The sequence below is a fragment of the Neopelma chrysocephalum genome, unplaced genomic scaffold, assembly GCF_003984885.1.
Source record: "Neopelma chrysocephalum unplaced genomic scaffold, ASM398488v2 Primary Assembly neopelma1_42, whole genome shotgun sequence".
Classification (NCBI taxonomy): Eukaryota; Metazoa; Chordata; class Aves; order Passeriformes; family Pipridae; genus Neopelma; species Neopelma chrysocephalum.
Window position 1 is genome coordinate 17,796,929 of NW_020897700.1, and position 19,324 is coordinate 17,816,252.

General features: G+C 38.5%; 1 protein-coding gene across 1 annotated transcript; it reads right to left on the reverse strand.

Moving 5' to 3' along the window:
• Positions 1–140: 140 nt before the first annotated feature.
• Positions 141–19,285, reverse strand: ETFDH (electron transfer flavoprotein dehydrogenase). The gene is made up of 13 exons (XM_027676820.1): positions 19,156–19,285; positions 17,064–17,210; positions 16,453–16,682; positions 15,540–15,621; positions 15,167–15,285; positions 14,774–14,851; positions 12,037–12,183; positions 10,123–10,263; positions 8,389–8,532; positions 3,213–3,381; positions 1,327–1,509; positions 781–1,002; positions 141–481 (listed from the first exon to the last, which is right to left on the reverse strand). The coding sequence occupies exons 1-13, from the start codon at positions 19,187–19,189 to the stop codon at positions 318–320; spliced, it is 1,860 nt and encodes a 619-aa protein (XP_027532621.1). The 5' UTR covers positions 19,190–19,285; the 3' UTR covers positions 141–317.
• Between the last annotated feature and the right edge of the window lie 39 nt (positions 19,286–19,324).

Below are 19,324 nucleotides of genomic sequence, written 5' to 3' on the forward strand. Positions count from 1 at the left end.
ATTCTGGATATGGCTTGTTATCACTGAACTTCAGCAGTAAATCCAAGATCCAAAGTTCTTTTATCAGTACTAAGAAGAACTTAAGTCTTCTGCCTGCCATACAACTCCTGTAAAGAAGTCCTGTTTAAATAAGGCTAGGGTTTAATCAGAAGGCACCAATTTTCCATTTAATGCAACAGTCACATGTAAAATCCAGAATGGCACATTAGTCTCAAACTCTTAACATTCAAGTCAGTGCTGTACATAAATTACACTGCAGCATAAAATACTCCAACGTATTTGTTGGCGATCAGAAGTCACTGAATATATGTGTCAGTTTACATCCCGTTATAAGCTGGTCCTCCTCCACCTTCAGGCACTACCCAGTTAATGTTCTGACTTGGGTCTTTAATATCACATGTTTTGCAGTGGACGCAGTTCTGAGCATTTATCTGCAGCCTTGATCCTTCTCCTGTTTCCAGAGGAACATACTCATAGACTCCTGTAAAGACCAAAAGAGCTATCAGTTCACTGAACAGTTTCCCCTCCATGTATGTTCTAGTATTTATCAGCAAGTATAATGAGGGACAGATATTACTAGTGTGATTCAACCGCCTTCTTCCATGTTTAATAGTTATTTCAGCATGAAAGTACTGTTAACATACTTTACAATCTGCACTTGAACCCCCTTCTAGGAGGAGGATTGGGATAGAATGCTTGAAGTAGTAGGCCACGTGGACTCTTCCTGAAGTACTTAGTCTTTGATCTTGCAAAAACAGCTGAGACATTTTTGTTACCTACCTGCTGGACAAAATCTTTGTTCTGGTCCATCAAATATAGCCAGATTCTTGCTCACAGGGACGCTGTCATCTTTGAGAGTTAAATGTGCAGGTTGGTCATGTTCGTGGTTTGTACCACTTAAAGCCACAGATGAGAGGAGATCAAAACTGATTTTTCCATCAGGCTTTGGGTATTCAATAGGCGTGCAATCTTTGGCTGGCTTGAGCTGAGCAAAATCTGGTCCTAAATATATTTTTAATAAATAAATTTCAGTATAGAATTACTGTAATTTTCAGTTCCTCAAGAACAATTTTACTAAGCTATTTTCCCTGTCATCAGAATTAAGTACGTGATAAAAGACAGTATAGTTTTTTGTCTCATGAAAAAGGCTGTTATACTAAGCAGTGTTTTAATGTTTTAATTTACATTATATGGTAGGTAATATGACAAAGTCTGCTTTAATGCCTTATAATCTGTTTCTTTTCTGCACTTCAAGGCCTCACCACTGGACCAGAAGTGCACTAACTTCAACTAAGACCAGGAAAGACTGACATATAATGAAATTACCTGGATGTTTTAATGTCCATGGTTCCATTCCTCTCAGTAACCAGTAAAATATACCCGTGTAAATCATTCCTCCATACACACCAAGTACGGTATGGCAGGATGGTCGGATGTTTCTAACCGCATACAGCTCTTTCCAGACCCAGGACTTTTTCAGGTTCTCCTCATACTCTTGCACATGAAGTCCTAAGGCAGTACATTACTTGTTAGGTACCTACAGTACATCAAGACTATCCTTGAAATAAAAAAATAAATTCTGAATAAAGGCAACTGCTAGCAATCAAGTCAGCAAAATGAGAATTTCAGAATCATATTCTAGGAGTATACTAGACAACATGTTTCAGTCTCATGAAGAGACCTGTTTTGTTGGCAGGTATCTACTGCTCCTTTTAGAAGCCTCTTAAATGAGCCACAAGCAGTACTGAATTACTTCAAACCTCAACAAAATATAATCAGCCAGGTGGCTACATTGGTGCCTCTGTGGAAAAACAGCTACTCGCCCTGAGCACTGACCAGGAGCATTTACCTGTGATCTAAAGCCAGGTTTGCAATTCTAATGTCAGATTCAATATCTTCTTCCTTAGAAGTTCTGCAACCACAAACATTCTCATTTCAGTAACTATGCCTATGGCCCACTGCATGAATTAGTGCTAGAAAACTTTATTTCTCCCTTTGTAATCAACACATTAATGAGATATATTTGACTACAAACTCTTCGATTGTATTCTTTACAAATACTAGACACTGGACACTTGACACATCTACTGCAGTGTAGTTAAAAGTCATGTAATTATCTTGGAAAAAATGTTTCTTTGAATGAAAATTGAGAGCTTCCCCTTCACTATTCTCCATTACTACTGTATAGCAATAAATGTTCTAAATAACCAGTTTTAAGCCTTGTCTATACATGAAAAACATGCTTCAGTCTGTATTTCCCATCTCACATATGGCTCTGAAGAAAGCCCATTATCTCTGCCAAGTGAAGAAAGTATAATATTCCAGTCTTGACAAAAGTGGAAAACAGCATATAAAACCTGTCCATAATCAAACAAGACTGGCACACTACCCATCAAGAATGTTGATGGTTTCAGATGGATTCTAAGCATTTTAACCTGTCTAGCAGAAGTTTTAATTGTTCAGCATACCTTATGTGGTATGGCATGTTTCAGCTGAATGAGATGAGAGCTCATGAGGCTTGAATGCATCAGTACAGAGGAGAGATTTCTAATATAATCATCGTGTGGCACCTGGCTATAGTGTCCATCTCCAGAATGACTGAAATTCTAATTCTCTCTCTGTACAGTCTTTGTTAACACATGTAAGGGGACAACCAAGGTTTAAACTAGTCACTACAAGGTGGTCAGGACCAGGTGATTGCTTCAATGTGCTTGCATTATGTATAAAATGAAATGCACAGTCTCAAACTGAGACGACGATAAGACTAAAAGACAGGAAAAAAAGGACTGAATGAAAAAAGTATCCTAACAACAGTGAAGAGCAAATTTGAAAAATCTCACCTTGTTTTGCTTACATTTAATCTCTTCGTTTTTTTATCTCTCTGCAGTCTTTCAGTAACACTTTCTGAATCATAAAGCACTAATTTTTAACATGTTTGTAGGAACAAAATATATTATTCTTGTTTACTTATACAGGAAGCATAAGCTTTTCAGATGGTACTTCTTGTTCTAGCAGTAGGATAAGTACTTAAGAATAACTGAGCAAAACTGTATTAATTTCTTTCTTTCTTAAATCATTTGACATTATTAATAGTAAACTAACAATAGATATATTTTAAACACACCTATTAGCCACACTGAGTTACTGCTGTTAGCTGTTGGTAGTTCTAATTGAATGCAAGGTAATTACAACTCAAAGTACAGTGATCTTACCTATTGTCTTTGATTGGAGATTTTCATTGATTAATTGACTAAAAATTGCTTCTGAAGCCAACATGCCACTTTTCATTGCAGTATGTGTCCCTTTGATCTTAGGAACATTCATGAGTCCAGGACTGCAACCAATTAATAATCCACCTGGGAAGGTGAGTTTGGGTATTGACTAAAAAACAGAAAGAAAGGTGGTTTGTTTGGTTTTGTTTTTTAAATTGAAAACAACATTCTAGAAATTAAAATGGCATAAGGCTTGAGTGTCCTTTACATTTTCAGACTTGCATGTGCACTATTTAAACATACACCAGAGTTACCCCACTTCATCAAGGAATTTTAGCATAGTATGCATATAGGAATGCAGGCATTGTACCTGCACTGAGTGTGACAGAATGACATTTTCCTTATATCCTCTCTCCAGTTGCTTTATCTGCAACAAGACTCGGGTAATGTCACCCATTGATACTGTTTTTGTCCTTCAAGTGAATTCGTTTTAAAAAAAACCAAAACAAAGAAACCCCATTTGTTTCCCTGATTTCCACATAGTAAGTTGTACACATCTTACCTCACAATGCCTTTTTTCCACAAATCTTGTTCTATGAAACCGCATGTTCTTGTTCTATGCCCTGCCTGTCCTCCTCCCCCATATTTTAGAAGTTGCTCAGCAGCCAACAAATGTATTTTGGTGTAAAATCATCATCTTACTCCCATTCTGTAAGCATAATGTCATTGAGTACAGTCAATTCACAAACCTAAGACAGTCAGATGATTTGCAAATACCATGTCTGTACTATTAATATACTATGTTATACACCTATATTAAGGAATACCTTAACTATCAAGGTAGTTATTGTTACCCTCATCCAATGAGACTAAGATTTTAGGCAGGGACCATCTTCAAAATGTGGACTGATAGCAGTACTTTGAGCAGAAAGCAGTGATCAAAGCCTCAGTCTCAAAACTAAAGGTAAGTTTTGAACACAGCCTTCCTCCAAAGTCTTTAGTACTGAGCAGTGCTTATGAATCTAGCATCCTGCTTTTATTAAAACTGCCTGAAAGAATTAATTTTGTAATGGCCTAAATAACTTGACCCCAAACAAGTAGTTTTATTTCATGAAAAATGTTCAAAAAAATATATCCCTCAGAATTCAAGATAACCCAAAACAAAAATTTTGTTTCCTTCTGCTTGTTCCATTGTTACCTGTTTACTATTCACCCAGGACTGCTTACTTTTGAATAGTCATATAGGAATCTCTAAAAAAACATTGTACTACATAGCATTTCATTGCTGTGATTGTGTTTTGCACAGTTTGTTTAATCACAGACTTAGTGCTCCGGTTCATAGGAAAGGTAATTTAGGCTGAAAATACAATTACAAATTACAACTTACTTTTCTGGGAGCAGAATTTTTAAGTTCAGCTACATAATAGTATTTCAAAGGGATTAAGTATGTAGGATGTCCTCTCTTTTCACAGAAAACAGCCACTCTGTTATATCTATTAGGATAAAATAATGCAGCACTGACATAAGCATAGAAAGATTTCTTGACTGACTCTTTGAACTGCATAAAAGGATTGTGATCAAGTACTTTTCTTCTGCAACCACTATTTCACTTAATATGCACAGTGACCAACATACTGTTAAAGAATAAATGAGATTGAAGATCTGTCACATAATGCAAAAGCTAGCATATATTGCAACTTTGTTAGGAATTCTCATTATTAGTACTATGGCACTTGGTGCCTGTTTCCACAGTCAGTTGAAGAAATACATCGTGCCAGTATGGTACAAGCCATCCCTGCCCCTGAGATACAGACACCAAACAAGGCTGGTTTGGAGGAAGGCGAGGAGACACATGCTCCTTACAGAGTCAGTCCTTCCAGCAGACAGGAAACCTCACATTCTTCCTCCCCTTAGCTCAGCTCAGGGCTTAAAATCTGTTAAGTGAGTCTAATATTTGACATTTGAATAGGTTATCAATATGAAGGCTTTTTCCTCCGATATTCATAACATACATGGCTCAACAACAGCAACATCTTCTGTTTTTTCTGCAAAACTCTTAAACCTTTCCAAAGTTTTCGATAAAATGGAGACAAAACAGAGGGTGCATGGGAATTTCTTAAGTGCTTGATTTTGCAATTTTAATAAACGTAAGAAATAGCAGCTATGTAGGTATAGACTACTAAACTCTGTTCCCTCCTTCCACATATCCCAAAACACATCCAAGAGTGCGCACTAGCGTGCTCTTGCTCGCTCTCTGTTAAAGACTGAAGAACATGGTCATAAGGTTATCTATAACAGGCAAAAAAAAGCTGAGATTGATGGTAATTCTAAACACCTATTTGATGCAATACTGTCACTAAATTAAAAAACTGGAGCTACAGGATGACTTACATAAGAAAATATTCCTGGACTACAGTGATGCAAATGAGTCAGACTGCTACAGTTATTAATCGAAACAACACATGCAAAAGAAGAGCTAATCTTAAAACTCTTCGTAAGTGAATCATCAATAAAGCTTTTTTTTTTACTGAAGGCATGTATTAAGTCTTTTAAAAACATGACTGCATGATTAACTAGACAAATCTATCTACAGGAAATAAAGAAAAAATCCAAAAAACAACAAAACAAAACATGCTTTTATATTAGGAACAACACAAAGTAAGGGACATGTTGGTTTAAGTCCAGCAAAGAAGTCCAAAGATTAGGCAGAGATACACAAGAACTGTAGTCCTACTGACTGTGTAACTTAGTACAAACAATGTCTATAAGTGACTTAAAAAATACTGTGTTCTTTTAGCCATATGTTTTGAGCAGTATAAGAAGGATGCAACTGAAGTCACAATCTGGCTACTTCACCAAAGCCAGAAATTCAGTGATTATCTATGATACAGAAACCAGTGCACAGGGTGGAAAAAGAAGCCCCTCTTGCATAAAAGTGTAGATTAAAACATGTTGGTACTTTGTATTGTATATGTGTTAATAATGGAGGGACAATGGTTTCTGAAATAAACCAGTAACACAGCTGTGTTGCAACAGCTGTGGTGGTACAACATATTTCTACTACAGAGTGCACAAAATCAACCCTCAGATTTACTAAATATGTATCACATGTAATTAAGAAGTTGCTTCGTGAACCCACATGATCACTAGCAGGTATGCACACTGGGGTCAAAGACTAACTCATGACTGTGACAAGAGTTACACTGCTGCTGAAATTCCACTTGTATCGCAAAAACTGCATGAAGCTATATTTATACTAAGAAAAAGAGGTTCAAAAAGGAAAGACAAAGTAGACAGCAGAGTGGAATGGACCCACACACAGGGTGCAGATCATGAACACTCAGTTTTAAGCTGCAGGTTGAAAGAAGCATCTAGAAGATGGATCTGGGAGCACATGACACAGAGCCATGTCCTGTGTTCCAAGATTCCCACATGGAAAGCTAACAAGCTGAAATTTAAAACTGTTAAATATAAACTAGATTATTTTTTTCTGCAATCTGTTCCAGCCATTTTAACTGACCTTAAGTCTTGATGAATACCTATTCAAAATTTTACCTTTTAGACTCCTGAACGGAACACAATGAACAAAGTATTCCACCTCTCAAGAAAGCAGAAATTCAAAATTGTCCATGAAAGATACTCAAGGTATCTGTACTTGAGGAGTTAAAGATTCACCTCACTAACTGCATTACGATTTCAGCACCATCAGTGACCTAAGGGTCAAGCATTGCAAAGAAATTCCCTCTGCTGTGATAAGTAATAGGGACGACATACCTCCCCAAACCCACAAGAACATGAGATGAGTGGTGCTACCCTGTCTTCCCCAAGGTTTCAGGCACAACAGAAGATTGGCTGTACTGTCTTTGCTGCTGAACACACTTGACTGCAATATAAATTCCACTTCACTGACTGCTCATGGCTTGGACTAGCAGACTCTTTGCTGGGTAAAAAATTTTCTGGATGGCCAGGCCCAAAGAGTGGTGGTGAATGGAGTTAAATCCTGCTGGCGGCTGGTCACTAGTGGGGTTCCCCAGTGCTCAGTTCTGGGGCCAGTCCTGTTTAATACCTTTATCAATGACCTGGATGAGGGGATTGAGTGCTCCCCCAGTCAGTTCTCAGATGACACCAAACTGAGTGGGAGCGTTGATCTGCTGGAGGGCAGGAGGGCTCTGCAGAGGGATTGGGACAGGCTGGATTGATGGACTGAGGCCAACTGTATTGAGAACCAACAAGGCCAAGTGCTGGGTCCTGTCCTTGGTTTGAAATAACCCCATGCAGTACCTCAGGCTTGGGGCAGAGTGGCTGGAAAATTGCCCAGCAGAAAAGGACCTGAGGGTGCTGGACAACAATGGCTGACCATGGGCCAGCAGTGTGACCAGGTGGCCAAGAAGTTCAATGTCATCCTGGCCCTTATCAGAAATAGTGTGGTCAGGAGAACCAGAGAAGTTATTCTTCCCCTGTACCTGACACTGGTGAGGCCGCACCTCAAGTACTGTGTCCAGTTCTGGGCCCCTCACTACAAGAAAGACATTGAGATGCTGGAGCGTGTCCAGAGAAGGGCAACAAAGCTGGTGAAGGGTCTGGAGAGTAAGTCCTCTGAGAAGCAGCTGAGGAAGCTGGAATTGTTTAGCCTGGAAAAATGGAGGTTCAGTGGGGACCTTACTGCTCTCTACAACTACCTGAAAGGAGGTTGTAGCCAGGTGGGGGTTGCGCTCTTCTCCCAGGTAACAAGTGACAGGATGAGATGAAATGACCTCAAGTTGTGCCAGGGGAGGTTTCGGGAAAACTTCTTCACAGGCAAGGTTGTCAAGCACTGGCACAGGCTGTCCAGGGAAGCGGTTGAGTTACCATCCCTGGTTGCACATAAAAGGTGTGTAAATGTGGCACTTGGAGACTTGGCTGTACTGGGTTAATGGTTGGACTTGATTATGTAAATAGTCTTTACCAACCTAAATGATTTTATGATTCTGTGTTTCACTTATAAAGTAAATGACTATGTCAGATGATTTTCAGTATGACAGAGCCCAAGTCTAGCGAATCTCAGCAGCCAGTACCCAACAAGATAACAAGGCTTTTCTGTCCAGCAAAACTTTTGGCACAGCATGGAACCCAAATCTACAGCACTAAATACATGGCTATAGAGAACTCAAAGTTAAAAATCTCATGAAAATGTTACCTGGAAACCACCTTCATTTAGTGCTCTGGCACCATAGGCAATCCTTGTTCCACCCTCCAAAGTAGGCTGTACACTAGGATGGTGCTTCCACCTCTGAAATTCCCTAAATGGATTCAAATAGGGATTTTGATAATCTAAACCAACCTTAAAAGAAAAAGGAAAAAGTGCAACATTAATGAAAAAGAAATATAAAACTTAAAGAAGAACAATCGCATATTACCATGTCAAGTCTTTATTTTATATTAAACCAATCTCAGGATCTTCCTATTTAAAGAAAATGCTGCCAGAAATGCATTCTACTAACAATACAGCAGAAGCAGATCTGAAAATTTGCTGCTCTCAGCCCCATCTAGAAATAAAAAACTTAATTGCATTGTAGTCACCTTTCACCTGTCTTTGAAATAAAACAAATTAAATTAAGCATGGTTTAGTAGGTGGGATAAGCAAGAAAACTTGTTTTAAAGTTGTGTTTCATACCTCTGCCCTAAAAAGGATGGAAGGAGAGGTAAACAATTATTTTTTGATCATTATGTCCTTGCGCTCATTTATTTTAAACAGTTCTTCACACTGTTTAGTAGTCAATTATAATTTCCAATTAGGTAAGCCATTATAATAAAGCATAGGGGAGCAATGATGAAAGCAGAAAATTGGAGAAAAAAGACTTTGCCAATTGGCTGGATGCCCAGGATTCTTATCCTATGCATCTGAGAATTTGCCCAGATATACTCTGCATTTCCCATTTTTAATATACTCTTAAAAGGACTTCTGTTGTCGAATTTTTCTCTTTTGAGGTTCCAGTGAGCTTTAGTTGAGACAAATAACAAAATATATAATGATACATTTAATTACATATATATAACGATTCAGCAACAAACAGGACTTTTTTTCAATATTTTTTACAAAATGGTTAGACAAAAACACTGTTTTCACCCCACACACACTCTGGAATCCTTCTGAAAGGATTTTAAGGTCTCTCTTAAGAGACCAAAGTGTCAGCTCAGTCCCATGCTGCTAAAAGTCCATTTTGAGTGCTTGACTCTTAAAACGTCTGTGTGTGAAGCACATGCATGAGATAAATAGTGAATGTTTTTTTTAGGACTGCAGGTGATAAATATTTGCAACCATTGCCCCTTGCATCAGTTGGCTTGCCAGAATGACACCAGCCTGTCTCTAGTGATCTCAGTACTTCTGATAAAGAGGCAATAAGAAGGAAGAAGCTACCTGCTCAATTCAGAAAGACAGTTTAACCACAGAGGGCAAGGCCAACGGGGATAAGAATAATACGAACAAAGTGAAGATCTCAGAAATGGAAGTGATGCTGCTTGTGGAGCTTCTACTTTATATACTTCTCTCATAAAGTGGAGTTGCACCTGAGGCTGACACATGAATTAGGAAATGGAACTGTATGAAGTGCATGTGATTTAGAGATTGTCTAACTTCCAAAAATTTTGTGAGCACAACTTTGATCAGTCATTTGGTTTTGGCTTTACAAAAATTTGCTTGATTTGCAAAAAAAAATTTATTCATAAGTTTTCTAGTTGATCTTAATAAAAGACACTAGATTAAAGACAAATTAATATGACAAATAAACCTTCCCTAATATAAGTGCATTTAAGATTGAGAAAGTACTAAATTTGCTCTGTTGCTATTCTTGTGTTTTCATTTTTACATTAAAACAGAGAAAAGAAACTTCATAAAAATGAAGATCAAACAACAAGCAAGCATGAAACTTACCACAAATCCAAGAGCAACTAAAGGTTCACCCTCATTTAAGTGATAAAGAAAGGATCCTCCATATGTATGTCTGTCTAAAGGCCAGCCTACAGTATGTTCTATTCTTCCTGGTTTCCATTTCTTTTCATCAATAGTCCATAACTGAAATGAAGATGACCAAAAAATTACTTTAGATTGCAAAGTAATGGCCTTTTAATAATATAATAAAAGACAAACACATAATTACATATAGAATAAAATTATTTACTGCTATGACCAATAATATCAATAAATGCATACAGCAAAATACCAAGTAATAAATATACCTTTTTAGATTACCATTTAAGATTTTCCCAATACGTCTCTTGCTTGAACTGTTGCATATTAGAAAATGTGACATACTTCAGTACTACACCTAAAATTTTCCTTCAACCATAAGATGCCTTTTACTACTGACTTTGACAGATCCTTCTGCTACAGAAAGCAATGCTTACATTGACTTTTTTTTCTTTAAGAATGTTGTATTTTTGTATGATTGTACGAATTATCTTGCAAGTTTTTCAAGGTCATGCTTAACAATATGCCTGAGTTGATCTAAATATTTTCTGTCAAAAAAATTGTCCTCTTTCTGCTCTCTCCTACACATCTCCAGTGCTCCACTGACCCATGGTGAACTCACAGAAGCATTTTCATGTTTCCACTCACGAGTCAGTTTTCTGCTCATTTCACAAAATGCCTCTTCACCATGGAGTTCTGTGCCAGGCACAGTCTAATGGCAGAAGGGCAGCTGAGCACTGTAAGATCAGCTCAAGCATGGAGGATGCACCTACATTAATGCTGCAGTTTAGATTAAGGAGCACATTTTTGAGCGGGACTTCTGATTCCTCCCATTTACTGCACTTTTGTTCACACTGTAGAGCAGCCATGGAAGGCATGAACTGGATTTCTTTCACATGGAACTAAACTGTAAGACAGGGTCCCAAAAGCCCATCTAGAGTATTCCAGTCATGAAAGGGCACTCAGTCCATGGGACAAGATCACAGCTAGTCCAAAGTAAAAATAAACCTGAGATGTGCATAGTACAGATGTCAGCTCATTAACTATTTCACTTTACAGATCCATTCCTATTGGACTGCCCCATTTGCTAAAGCAGACAGTCTCATATGGAAGAAAGAGAACTCCACAGGAAAACCCTGCTTTAAGGACAACTTCAGTATTAAAAACTGTAACTAAGATTATGTCATACATTTATAGAGTGGTTATTCTCTACAGAAGCATAAACTAATTATTTAACAAACATTTTGTAGCTGTAAGCACATACTTAAAGTCATAAAGAATATGTCATAGTCAAACTCTGAACATATTCATAATACAGCTGTTTTTCATGAGCGTATAGAATATTTTCAAAAGGAAACCTCATCCCCATCCTAATTTTATAAGCCCAGGAAAAGGACTTTTTTTTGAAAGAAAAGCTCATCTAGAAGGTGTTTCAGAGACCACAACTCATCATCTGGAACAGCTCTCCTCTCTCATTAATGTACAGAAAGCCCATAGAAAGCTTTTCCTCCCCTCCTCATGTATTAAATGCTCCTAAAATTAGGCAGCAGAAATCCTTCTCTCATTTAGTAAAAGTACTGAAAACAGATTTTACAAATGAACATAATTTGAAACCAAATTAAGATGTTAACAAAGTGGATTCACAGGCACCTCTAGTTATAACAGATACAAGAGAAGCAGCAGCTGAAAGAGAACACTTGTGACATTCAGGGAGCATCTTCTCTAACCAGCTTCAGAACAGCAAAGATTCTCAAGTCTGAAAGTGTAACTCAAAATCTTTAATTCTTATGTCTTACACAAATTAGCTTGAAAGCAAACAGAAGCTACCTTAAATCTTCACAGTATTTTCCTTATTTGTTAAAATTATGCAAGTGATACCTCTTTCAGTCCAATGCCATAGCTCTGGGGTTGACATTTTTCCCTTAGATTGTATTTTTTGTACATCTGTTTGGCTAGATGTCCATGACAACCTTCAGCAAAGACTGTGACTTTAGCATGGAGTTCCAAGCCTCTTTCAAAGGTAGCCTGCAAAAGTACAGCATTCCATCAGCAGTTACATCAGTGCCACATCAAATTCAGAGCAAGAAAATGGAGAGCAATGAAGTGATTTTACACTACTTCATGGCATAGCTCAGAACCTATAAACCATTGCAAATCATGGCTCTAGTCCAGCTGTTTTTTCCACCTAACCACGATGCACTCCTGGCAAGTCATGGAAGGGGACTGCAGTAAAGCAGCACTGCAGTGAATAGCCATTAGTCACTGAAAAAGAGAATCTTTTCCAGATTGGAGGATACTTATATTACATCTGCTCATTCATAGGGTGCAAAGGAACCCTGACAGAACAAACAAACTTTTCCCATAACTTCACACTTTAATTTTTGCTTATAAAGTCACATTACAATAAAACATTGTGTGTGTCCCCACAAATATGACAGAGACTAGACAGAACTTCCACATCGGAAAAATCTGCATCGCCTCTGCTCCCAAAAGGACCCACTACCTGAGAATAAAGTTACTATGACATTACTTCAGTCTTGCACGTTAAAACATACAGTAAAACTAAACTACCATTAAATATCATTATAAAGAAAATTCTCATAAAAAATTCCAACAAGGAGATTGAGAATAAGATAAGGGAATACTACTGTATGAGTATGCCACCAGCACCTGTGAGCATGCTGGACAAGAATACAGATTGTATTTGCAATGTAAATGTACATAATCTCTTTATACAAATTTTTTATGATGAAAAAGCTTGATTTCAGTCAGAAAGTTTAATGTTAAAAAAATACAGTGAAAAGAGTTTTGGACGAAGATATCCAGCAGTACCCCATAGAACTGTCTAAACCATCTCAAGGTAAGACAGCATAGGTCCAGGAGAAGCTTACTGCTTGGTTTTGTCTCTCACTTGTAACTTACTGGTTGAAAACCTCTGAAGAAGACTAGCAAATAAAAATCTTCTCTCTAGTTGGGAATTACCTTTAAACAAGAGTCACAAGATTTTGCCAAATTTTTTGTATTCTTTGAACCTGAACATGAATTAATCTTACAAAATACTAAGAGAACTACAGATGCTTACCACTTGATCTAAAGATTAAAAATATATACTGTCCACTTTAAAGCAGATTTACATAAAATAAATCAACTACAAATGTTGACATTGTAAATATCAGAAACTAATGAATTTGAAACGTTTCAGTAATGTGACAGAGTTGTATTTCACAATTAACATCCTTCTCCAGTATTTACATAAGAATCAATGTGCAATTTTTTACAATGTGTGTTTTCCCACTGTAATTTTTGTTTGGTTGGTGCTGACTGCAAGGTGGAACTCTATTCATTAACCATGGTCTATTTGATAAGGCTCTCTATAAACACATTGAAGATACTCGTGCCTTGAAGGTTACAAAACTCCATCTATTTACCCAAACCTTTATGCACTGGAGCTAGTATCAGCTGACCTAACTGACAGTGAAAACACTAGAATACTCAAAAAGCTGCAGTAGTGGCACACTAATTAAGTACATTAAAGAAATTAATAGACACATTCTTGCAGAAAACCTACGTTTCAAGAACGTTAAAAAAAAATAACTAAAATCGTTCCTTACCATTTTAAAACAAACTCAAACTCCCAGAAAATCTTTATTCCCGCAGTAAGCTGTACGCTTTACTTGCGCCTCCTACTGGAAACAATGTGCACTGGAAAATAAAAGCATGTCTGTTCCCTACAGCAGATGGACAATATTACACCGGAAAAATACCTTACTTTTCCCTGTCACCACTTCCTCCTCCCTTGGCTATAGTCTCTCAAAACAAGAATGAGTCTTTTCTTCTCATGCCCTGAATTAAATGGGAAAAATAGCCCACACTTTATGTGAATGTGAATAACTCTTTGAAACACATGTAGCTAGACAGAAACCTTGTAAAAGAAGGTAAATCTTAAGAAAAAACTTGTACTCCTAATTTCTGCAGTCAAATAACTTTATGTGAAAGTTGTTCTGAGTTATTCTGATGTGACAAATTCTCCCTACATATTACACAGGGAAGTAACACACTTTGGGCACGTCCTGGATTCCACTAAAAAAAAATTTAAAAAAAATCAGTCCAAATCTGATACTTAGGGCAGGGAGTCACCTTCTGGATGCAGAAACATGAACCAGCAAAAAGGTATAAAGATTCAATGTGCACCTTCCCCTAACAAGATAGACAGACTGTCAACAAATGCGACTGCAGTTGTAAATACCAAAGAAACCAAGTCAGCCAGAAGCACACTCTCTTACACGTTGCTATTTACCAGCTGGACTACAGCTTTCTATTTCACCTTTGCACCTTTTTCTAGGAGTTTTTGGAATTCTTTCCTTTTGTTTCCTGACTTCACATATGCCAAAACACCCTTACAATATTTCCTTCAAGTCACCCTTTCTGCAAAAGCTTTTTCTACTAATTTCAGAAAAATTTTACAACATTCCGAAACCAGAACTTTCACAAGTAATCAATCCAGTTAAATACAGAGAGAGAAGACAGGTACTGAGTTTTACACTTTTTCTTATACTGCAGCAAGACTACTGATGGCAGTACAAGCAGATATATCACAATTTCCATAGATACTCACTTTAGGTGCTCCATCCTTCTGAATGCCTACATCATTAGTTGCTATTCCTTTCACGCTACCATCTTCATGGAAAAGGACCTTTGGAAATATTTAAACAAAAAACAAAAACCATTTTAATGATCTGTCATTTTAATCCATTCCTTAAAAGTTCTAATGCAGAACTTCTAAGCACTATGACTTTAATGGTCAAACATGAAGATTATGTATTTATTCACATAGTGTACCACCCACTTGCACTTTGCTGGATCTGAACCAGGGAATTTAGACACTGAAATATGGTTTTCACAATATATATCTGTTAAAAGGAATGTTGTGCATGTACAAATGATTGCGACTGCTCTGAAGGCGGTTTCAAAGCCACTTTTCATATACACACACTGATGTCATGAGTACCTCAGCTGCTGCATAGCCTGGATATATCTCAACACCCAAAGCTTCTGCTTGTTCACCTAGCCAACTCACAAAGTGGCCCAGACGTACTATGTAATTTCCATGATTAACCATCGGAAGTCCTAGGCAAAAAAAGACACACACACATAAAACATACGACACTAGGCAAAATAACTGATGCTGTATACATCAGATGTCACATCTTCTACAGCTACTATCTTCCAAGTAATGTCATGTGTTATCACAGCCATCATCTACATAGACTGTAACCCTGTAAGCTATTAGATTCTACATACACTTTCTGTACTACTGATTCATGGAAAAGTTGAAAAAGACACAGAGAAAGCTGACTTTCTACTCCCTTGTTAAACTTTACCTGGAAGAATTGGCACCGGAATTCTAGATGTCTCTGTTAAAATTCCAAACTTGTCTTCAGTTACAGGAGTTTTAAGCGGAGCCTAGAAAAAAGTGAAATAGAAAAAGGAGAGAGTTATGTTTTTCTAGCCAATTCAACAAAAACAACAACTAACAAAATCAAACAATCGAAGTGGCAGTCAAATACAGGTTAAGTACAGCACTTCTATAGGAAGGTATCACAAGAGAGAAGACAAAGTACTTAATGAGGCAGTCATTAGGAAAGAATCAACACTCAATATTCTAAACCTCTCTAAAGAACGCAGCTCAACTTGCATATTTACCACAGTAAGACAAAACAACTAGTTGATGTCTAACTTCTTGCAGCTCCCAGGTGATAGCAGGCAGTTGACTGCAAGTCAGATGGCTGTTCTGGTAGAGATGGCAGCTTATTTTCTGCTATCCTCCCTCCTAAAATCATCTTAGGCCTTCATTACACCACAGTGTCTGCATAGAAGTCAGTGTACTGTGTGCCATTTCCATGAAGAACTATTGTACAGAAGCAATAAGTCTGTCACTGGTAAGAACCAAACATCTTCCTGCTTGTGCACAGAAGCTGGAATCTGCTCAAAGGCAGAAAGCGCAGGTCACCCCAGGATGCACAAGACTGCATACATTGTATATATGCAGTAAGACTACTAGAGAAAAGAGCAAAAGCCACAGCATATCTGTATAGACATAAACCTTCTAGCATTGTCAAACTAGAGGAAACAGACTAAAATGAAGACAGCAGTTTTTTGTTTTGTTAGATCAATGTATTTTATAATGGTACTAATTACTAATGGTACCAGGTACTAAGTCATACCAGAATGAGTCAGGTATGAAGTTCATTACAAGCGAAAAATTAATTCCAGTGTTTATGTGCTCATACATACCCCTCGCTCCTTCCAGTCTGGAAAGAGTTCTTCTAAGGCCCTTGGCTCAAGACAGGCACCAGACAATGTATGGGCACCAATCTGAGAAGCCTTTTCCACCAGACAAACACGTATTTCTTTGCTATGCTCAGCAGCCAACTGTTTGAGTCGAATAGCTGCAGAAAGGCCCGCAGGGCCTCCTCCAACAATGACAACATCAGCTTCCTCTGCAAATCTTTCCATGTTTACCCCTTCAATAGAAAAAAAATGATAATAACATAAACCAAGCTCCAATTACTTCCAACCTCTCTCTCACTAAACCTAAACTTTCATGGTAAGAAATAATCCTAGCAGATACATACTGAACAGAATTAAATCTTCTGATAATCACTAAACCAAAAGCTGCTTGTATATTTTACGAAAACAAGCATAAAGTTTAATCTGATCCTATTTTATAGCACCAAGGACACCAATTTTGAGATAGCAACCAAAAATTTCATTTGAAATATCAGTGCTGTATTTAAGAGTACAGAATTTCCATAAAAAGAAAACCAGCAACACATTTCAGTGCCTTTAAAGCTGAGTAACAATAATAATAATGAAGCTTTTAAAGAACGCAATTTTTCACTTACCTTCCCATCGTTTGTCTTTGTCCCGAGGATGAATTGTGTAGTGTGTAGTTATGCGAGGCACAGAGGCAGTAGATACACATCTTGAGATACGTGGTGATGGAAGGCAATCTTTCTTTATCAGCTTAAGAGCACGAAAGCACTGACGTGCTGCAAAACCAAGGAACAAATTTGTCAAATCATTTTTTCCAAATTTTTAAAATTTTCAGGGACGCAAGTGGCACAACAAATATGATAGCTTCCCCTTCCCAAAGACTACAAGGTGATATGAACATAAGGAACCATAAACCTGGATTTTTTAATTTTCAAGTTAGGATATAATGTATAATTTTATATCGGGGAAAAAAATAATTAAAGAGCTTCCCCTTTAAGCATTCTTCACATAGTATCACTCAATACACTGGCCAGCCATACACAGCTGATATAGGACAACATGTGTGTACAAAGGTGAAACACATTTTAATTTCCTATTTAATTTTGAACTTCAAAAGATTTCTTTCAGACTTTATCAAAGGTGACCAAACAACTGTAGAGACAGGACGTGAAAGTTCAGCTCTTCTGACATCTCAACACATATTGAGACATGCAGTCTGGGCTACTAGTACAAGACAGTTCATCTAAAGTAAATGTCATGTTCTACAATAAAAGCATAGACTTAAACCCAATTATGCTTTAGCCAAAATTAGGAACAGTAGATACAAGTAATCTTTACCTTTGCTGCAGAAACATTAATTGTTGCAAGAACAAATTAGAATTTCTTTGTAAGAAAACAGACCAAATTAAAGCTTCAAATTATCAAAAGAGGACTCTGTTCAGAGGACTATTACATGTTGTAATTTTCCTCTTTCACAAAAAAAAATATATCTCTGTGATTTGTAGTAAAAAAACCCTAGTATGGTTAGTATGAAAACTAGTTATAGTTAAAAGGTCTGTGCACTAATGCACCTTGACAGATCATTTTCCTTCCTTTAAGAATCCTCTTTCTCTATTTTCAGAGGTGAAGAAGAATATCACATTTAAAGTAGAGTATTTCTGCAAAACTACACAAGTAAAATGTACATTCTATGATGTAAATATTTTATTGAGAATGGTGATTGACAAGGCCAACATAAACATCCTGTGTTATAACTCTGCCCAGTGACAGTCAGCATACAGGTCTCTATATGCAAGGTAGGAGGTATTATCCATGTTGGTTTCTTAACAGAGATTCTGTACCTAACCCACATAACATATTTATCCTTTACCTGTAACCAGGCAGGATCTGAGAACAAGTATTTTATAAGCATGAGAACAACTACACCTATACATATACATTAAACCGTGAAACTTTAACTTAACTTTTGAGATATTTTTATTTGAGCAGAACTGGTGCTACTAAGAATCACACAGTATAATAAAAAAAAATAATCACTTATTCCATACATATACAAAAGAAGTGAAACCCGGTTCAGAACACGTCTGATAATTACAAAGATGGGTTGAAACGCTGAACGGGCAGATTCTTCCCCGTGAGCGACCTGAGCCTGTGCCACAGCGCTACTGGGAGCTCCCGGCCTTGGAACGTGATGGGAAATGCCTGCACGAGCCAAGCGATCCCCAAGGAAAAACTCTGCTCTTCCGCAGCTCTTTAACAGCACCTGTCGGGATGCCGTCTCCACAACTCTTTCCTCAGTAAGGGCATGCGTTCCATTGCTTTACTTTACCCTTTAAAACAGGTTAACACCCCGTACCGCTCAAAAAAAAATCCGCAAATCGCTTCACGCACCGCGTTGCAGGTAAATAAAACACGCCACTACCGCACAGCCCCGGCGCGGGCAGCGCTCACGCACAGCCCTGTCCTCTCCTCCCGCCCTGGGAGTGCCTGTGGAAGGACAGAGGCCCCAGGCAGAGAGAGCCCCGGAGGCCCCGCGCCCGCCGGCCCCGCTCCAGCCCCGCGTCCGCCTGGGCATCCAGGCGAGACCCAGCCGCGACCTTTGCCCTCCTCGGCTCCGCGCCAGCCGCCGGCCCCACCCGCCCCACCAGGCGGTCACCCCAGCCCCAGCCCAGCCCCGGCCCCCGGGCGCCCAGCCGTCCCCGGCGCGGCCCAGCGCGTTACCTCGGCCGGCGGACGGGAAGCGATAGAGCGGCATCGCAGCGAACCCGGCGCTCCCTCCGTCTCCCGCGACCGCCCTGCGCGCACCCCACGCCGGCCTCAGCCCTGCTGCGCCTGCGCGCCCGGCCGCGGCCCCGCCCCCTCCTGCCTCAGGACTACGGCTCCCAGGGCT

Bases quoted from the DNA above. Each gene is read 5' to 3' on its own strand.
- ETFDH (XM_027676820.1), bottom strand. From the start codon at position 19,189: ATGCCGCTCTATCGCTTCCCGTCCGCCGGCCGAG. The intron at 15,286-15,539 runs GTAAAGTTTAAC...TTTTTTGCCTAG, and splicing joins TCCGGTGCCAATTCTTCCAG to GACTTCCGATGGTTAATCAT. The intron at 10,264-12,036 runs GTATCACTTGCA...TCTTCATTTCAG, and splicing joins ATGGCATTGGACTGAAAGAG to TTATGGACTATTGATGAAAA.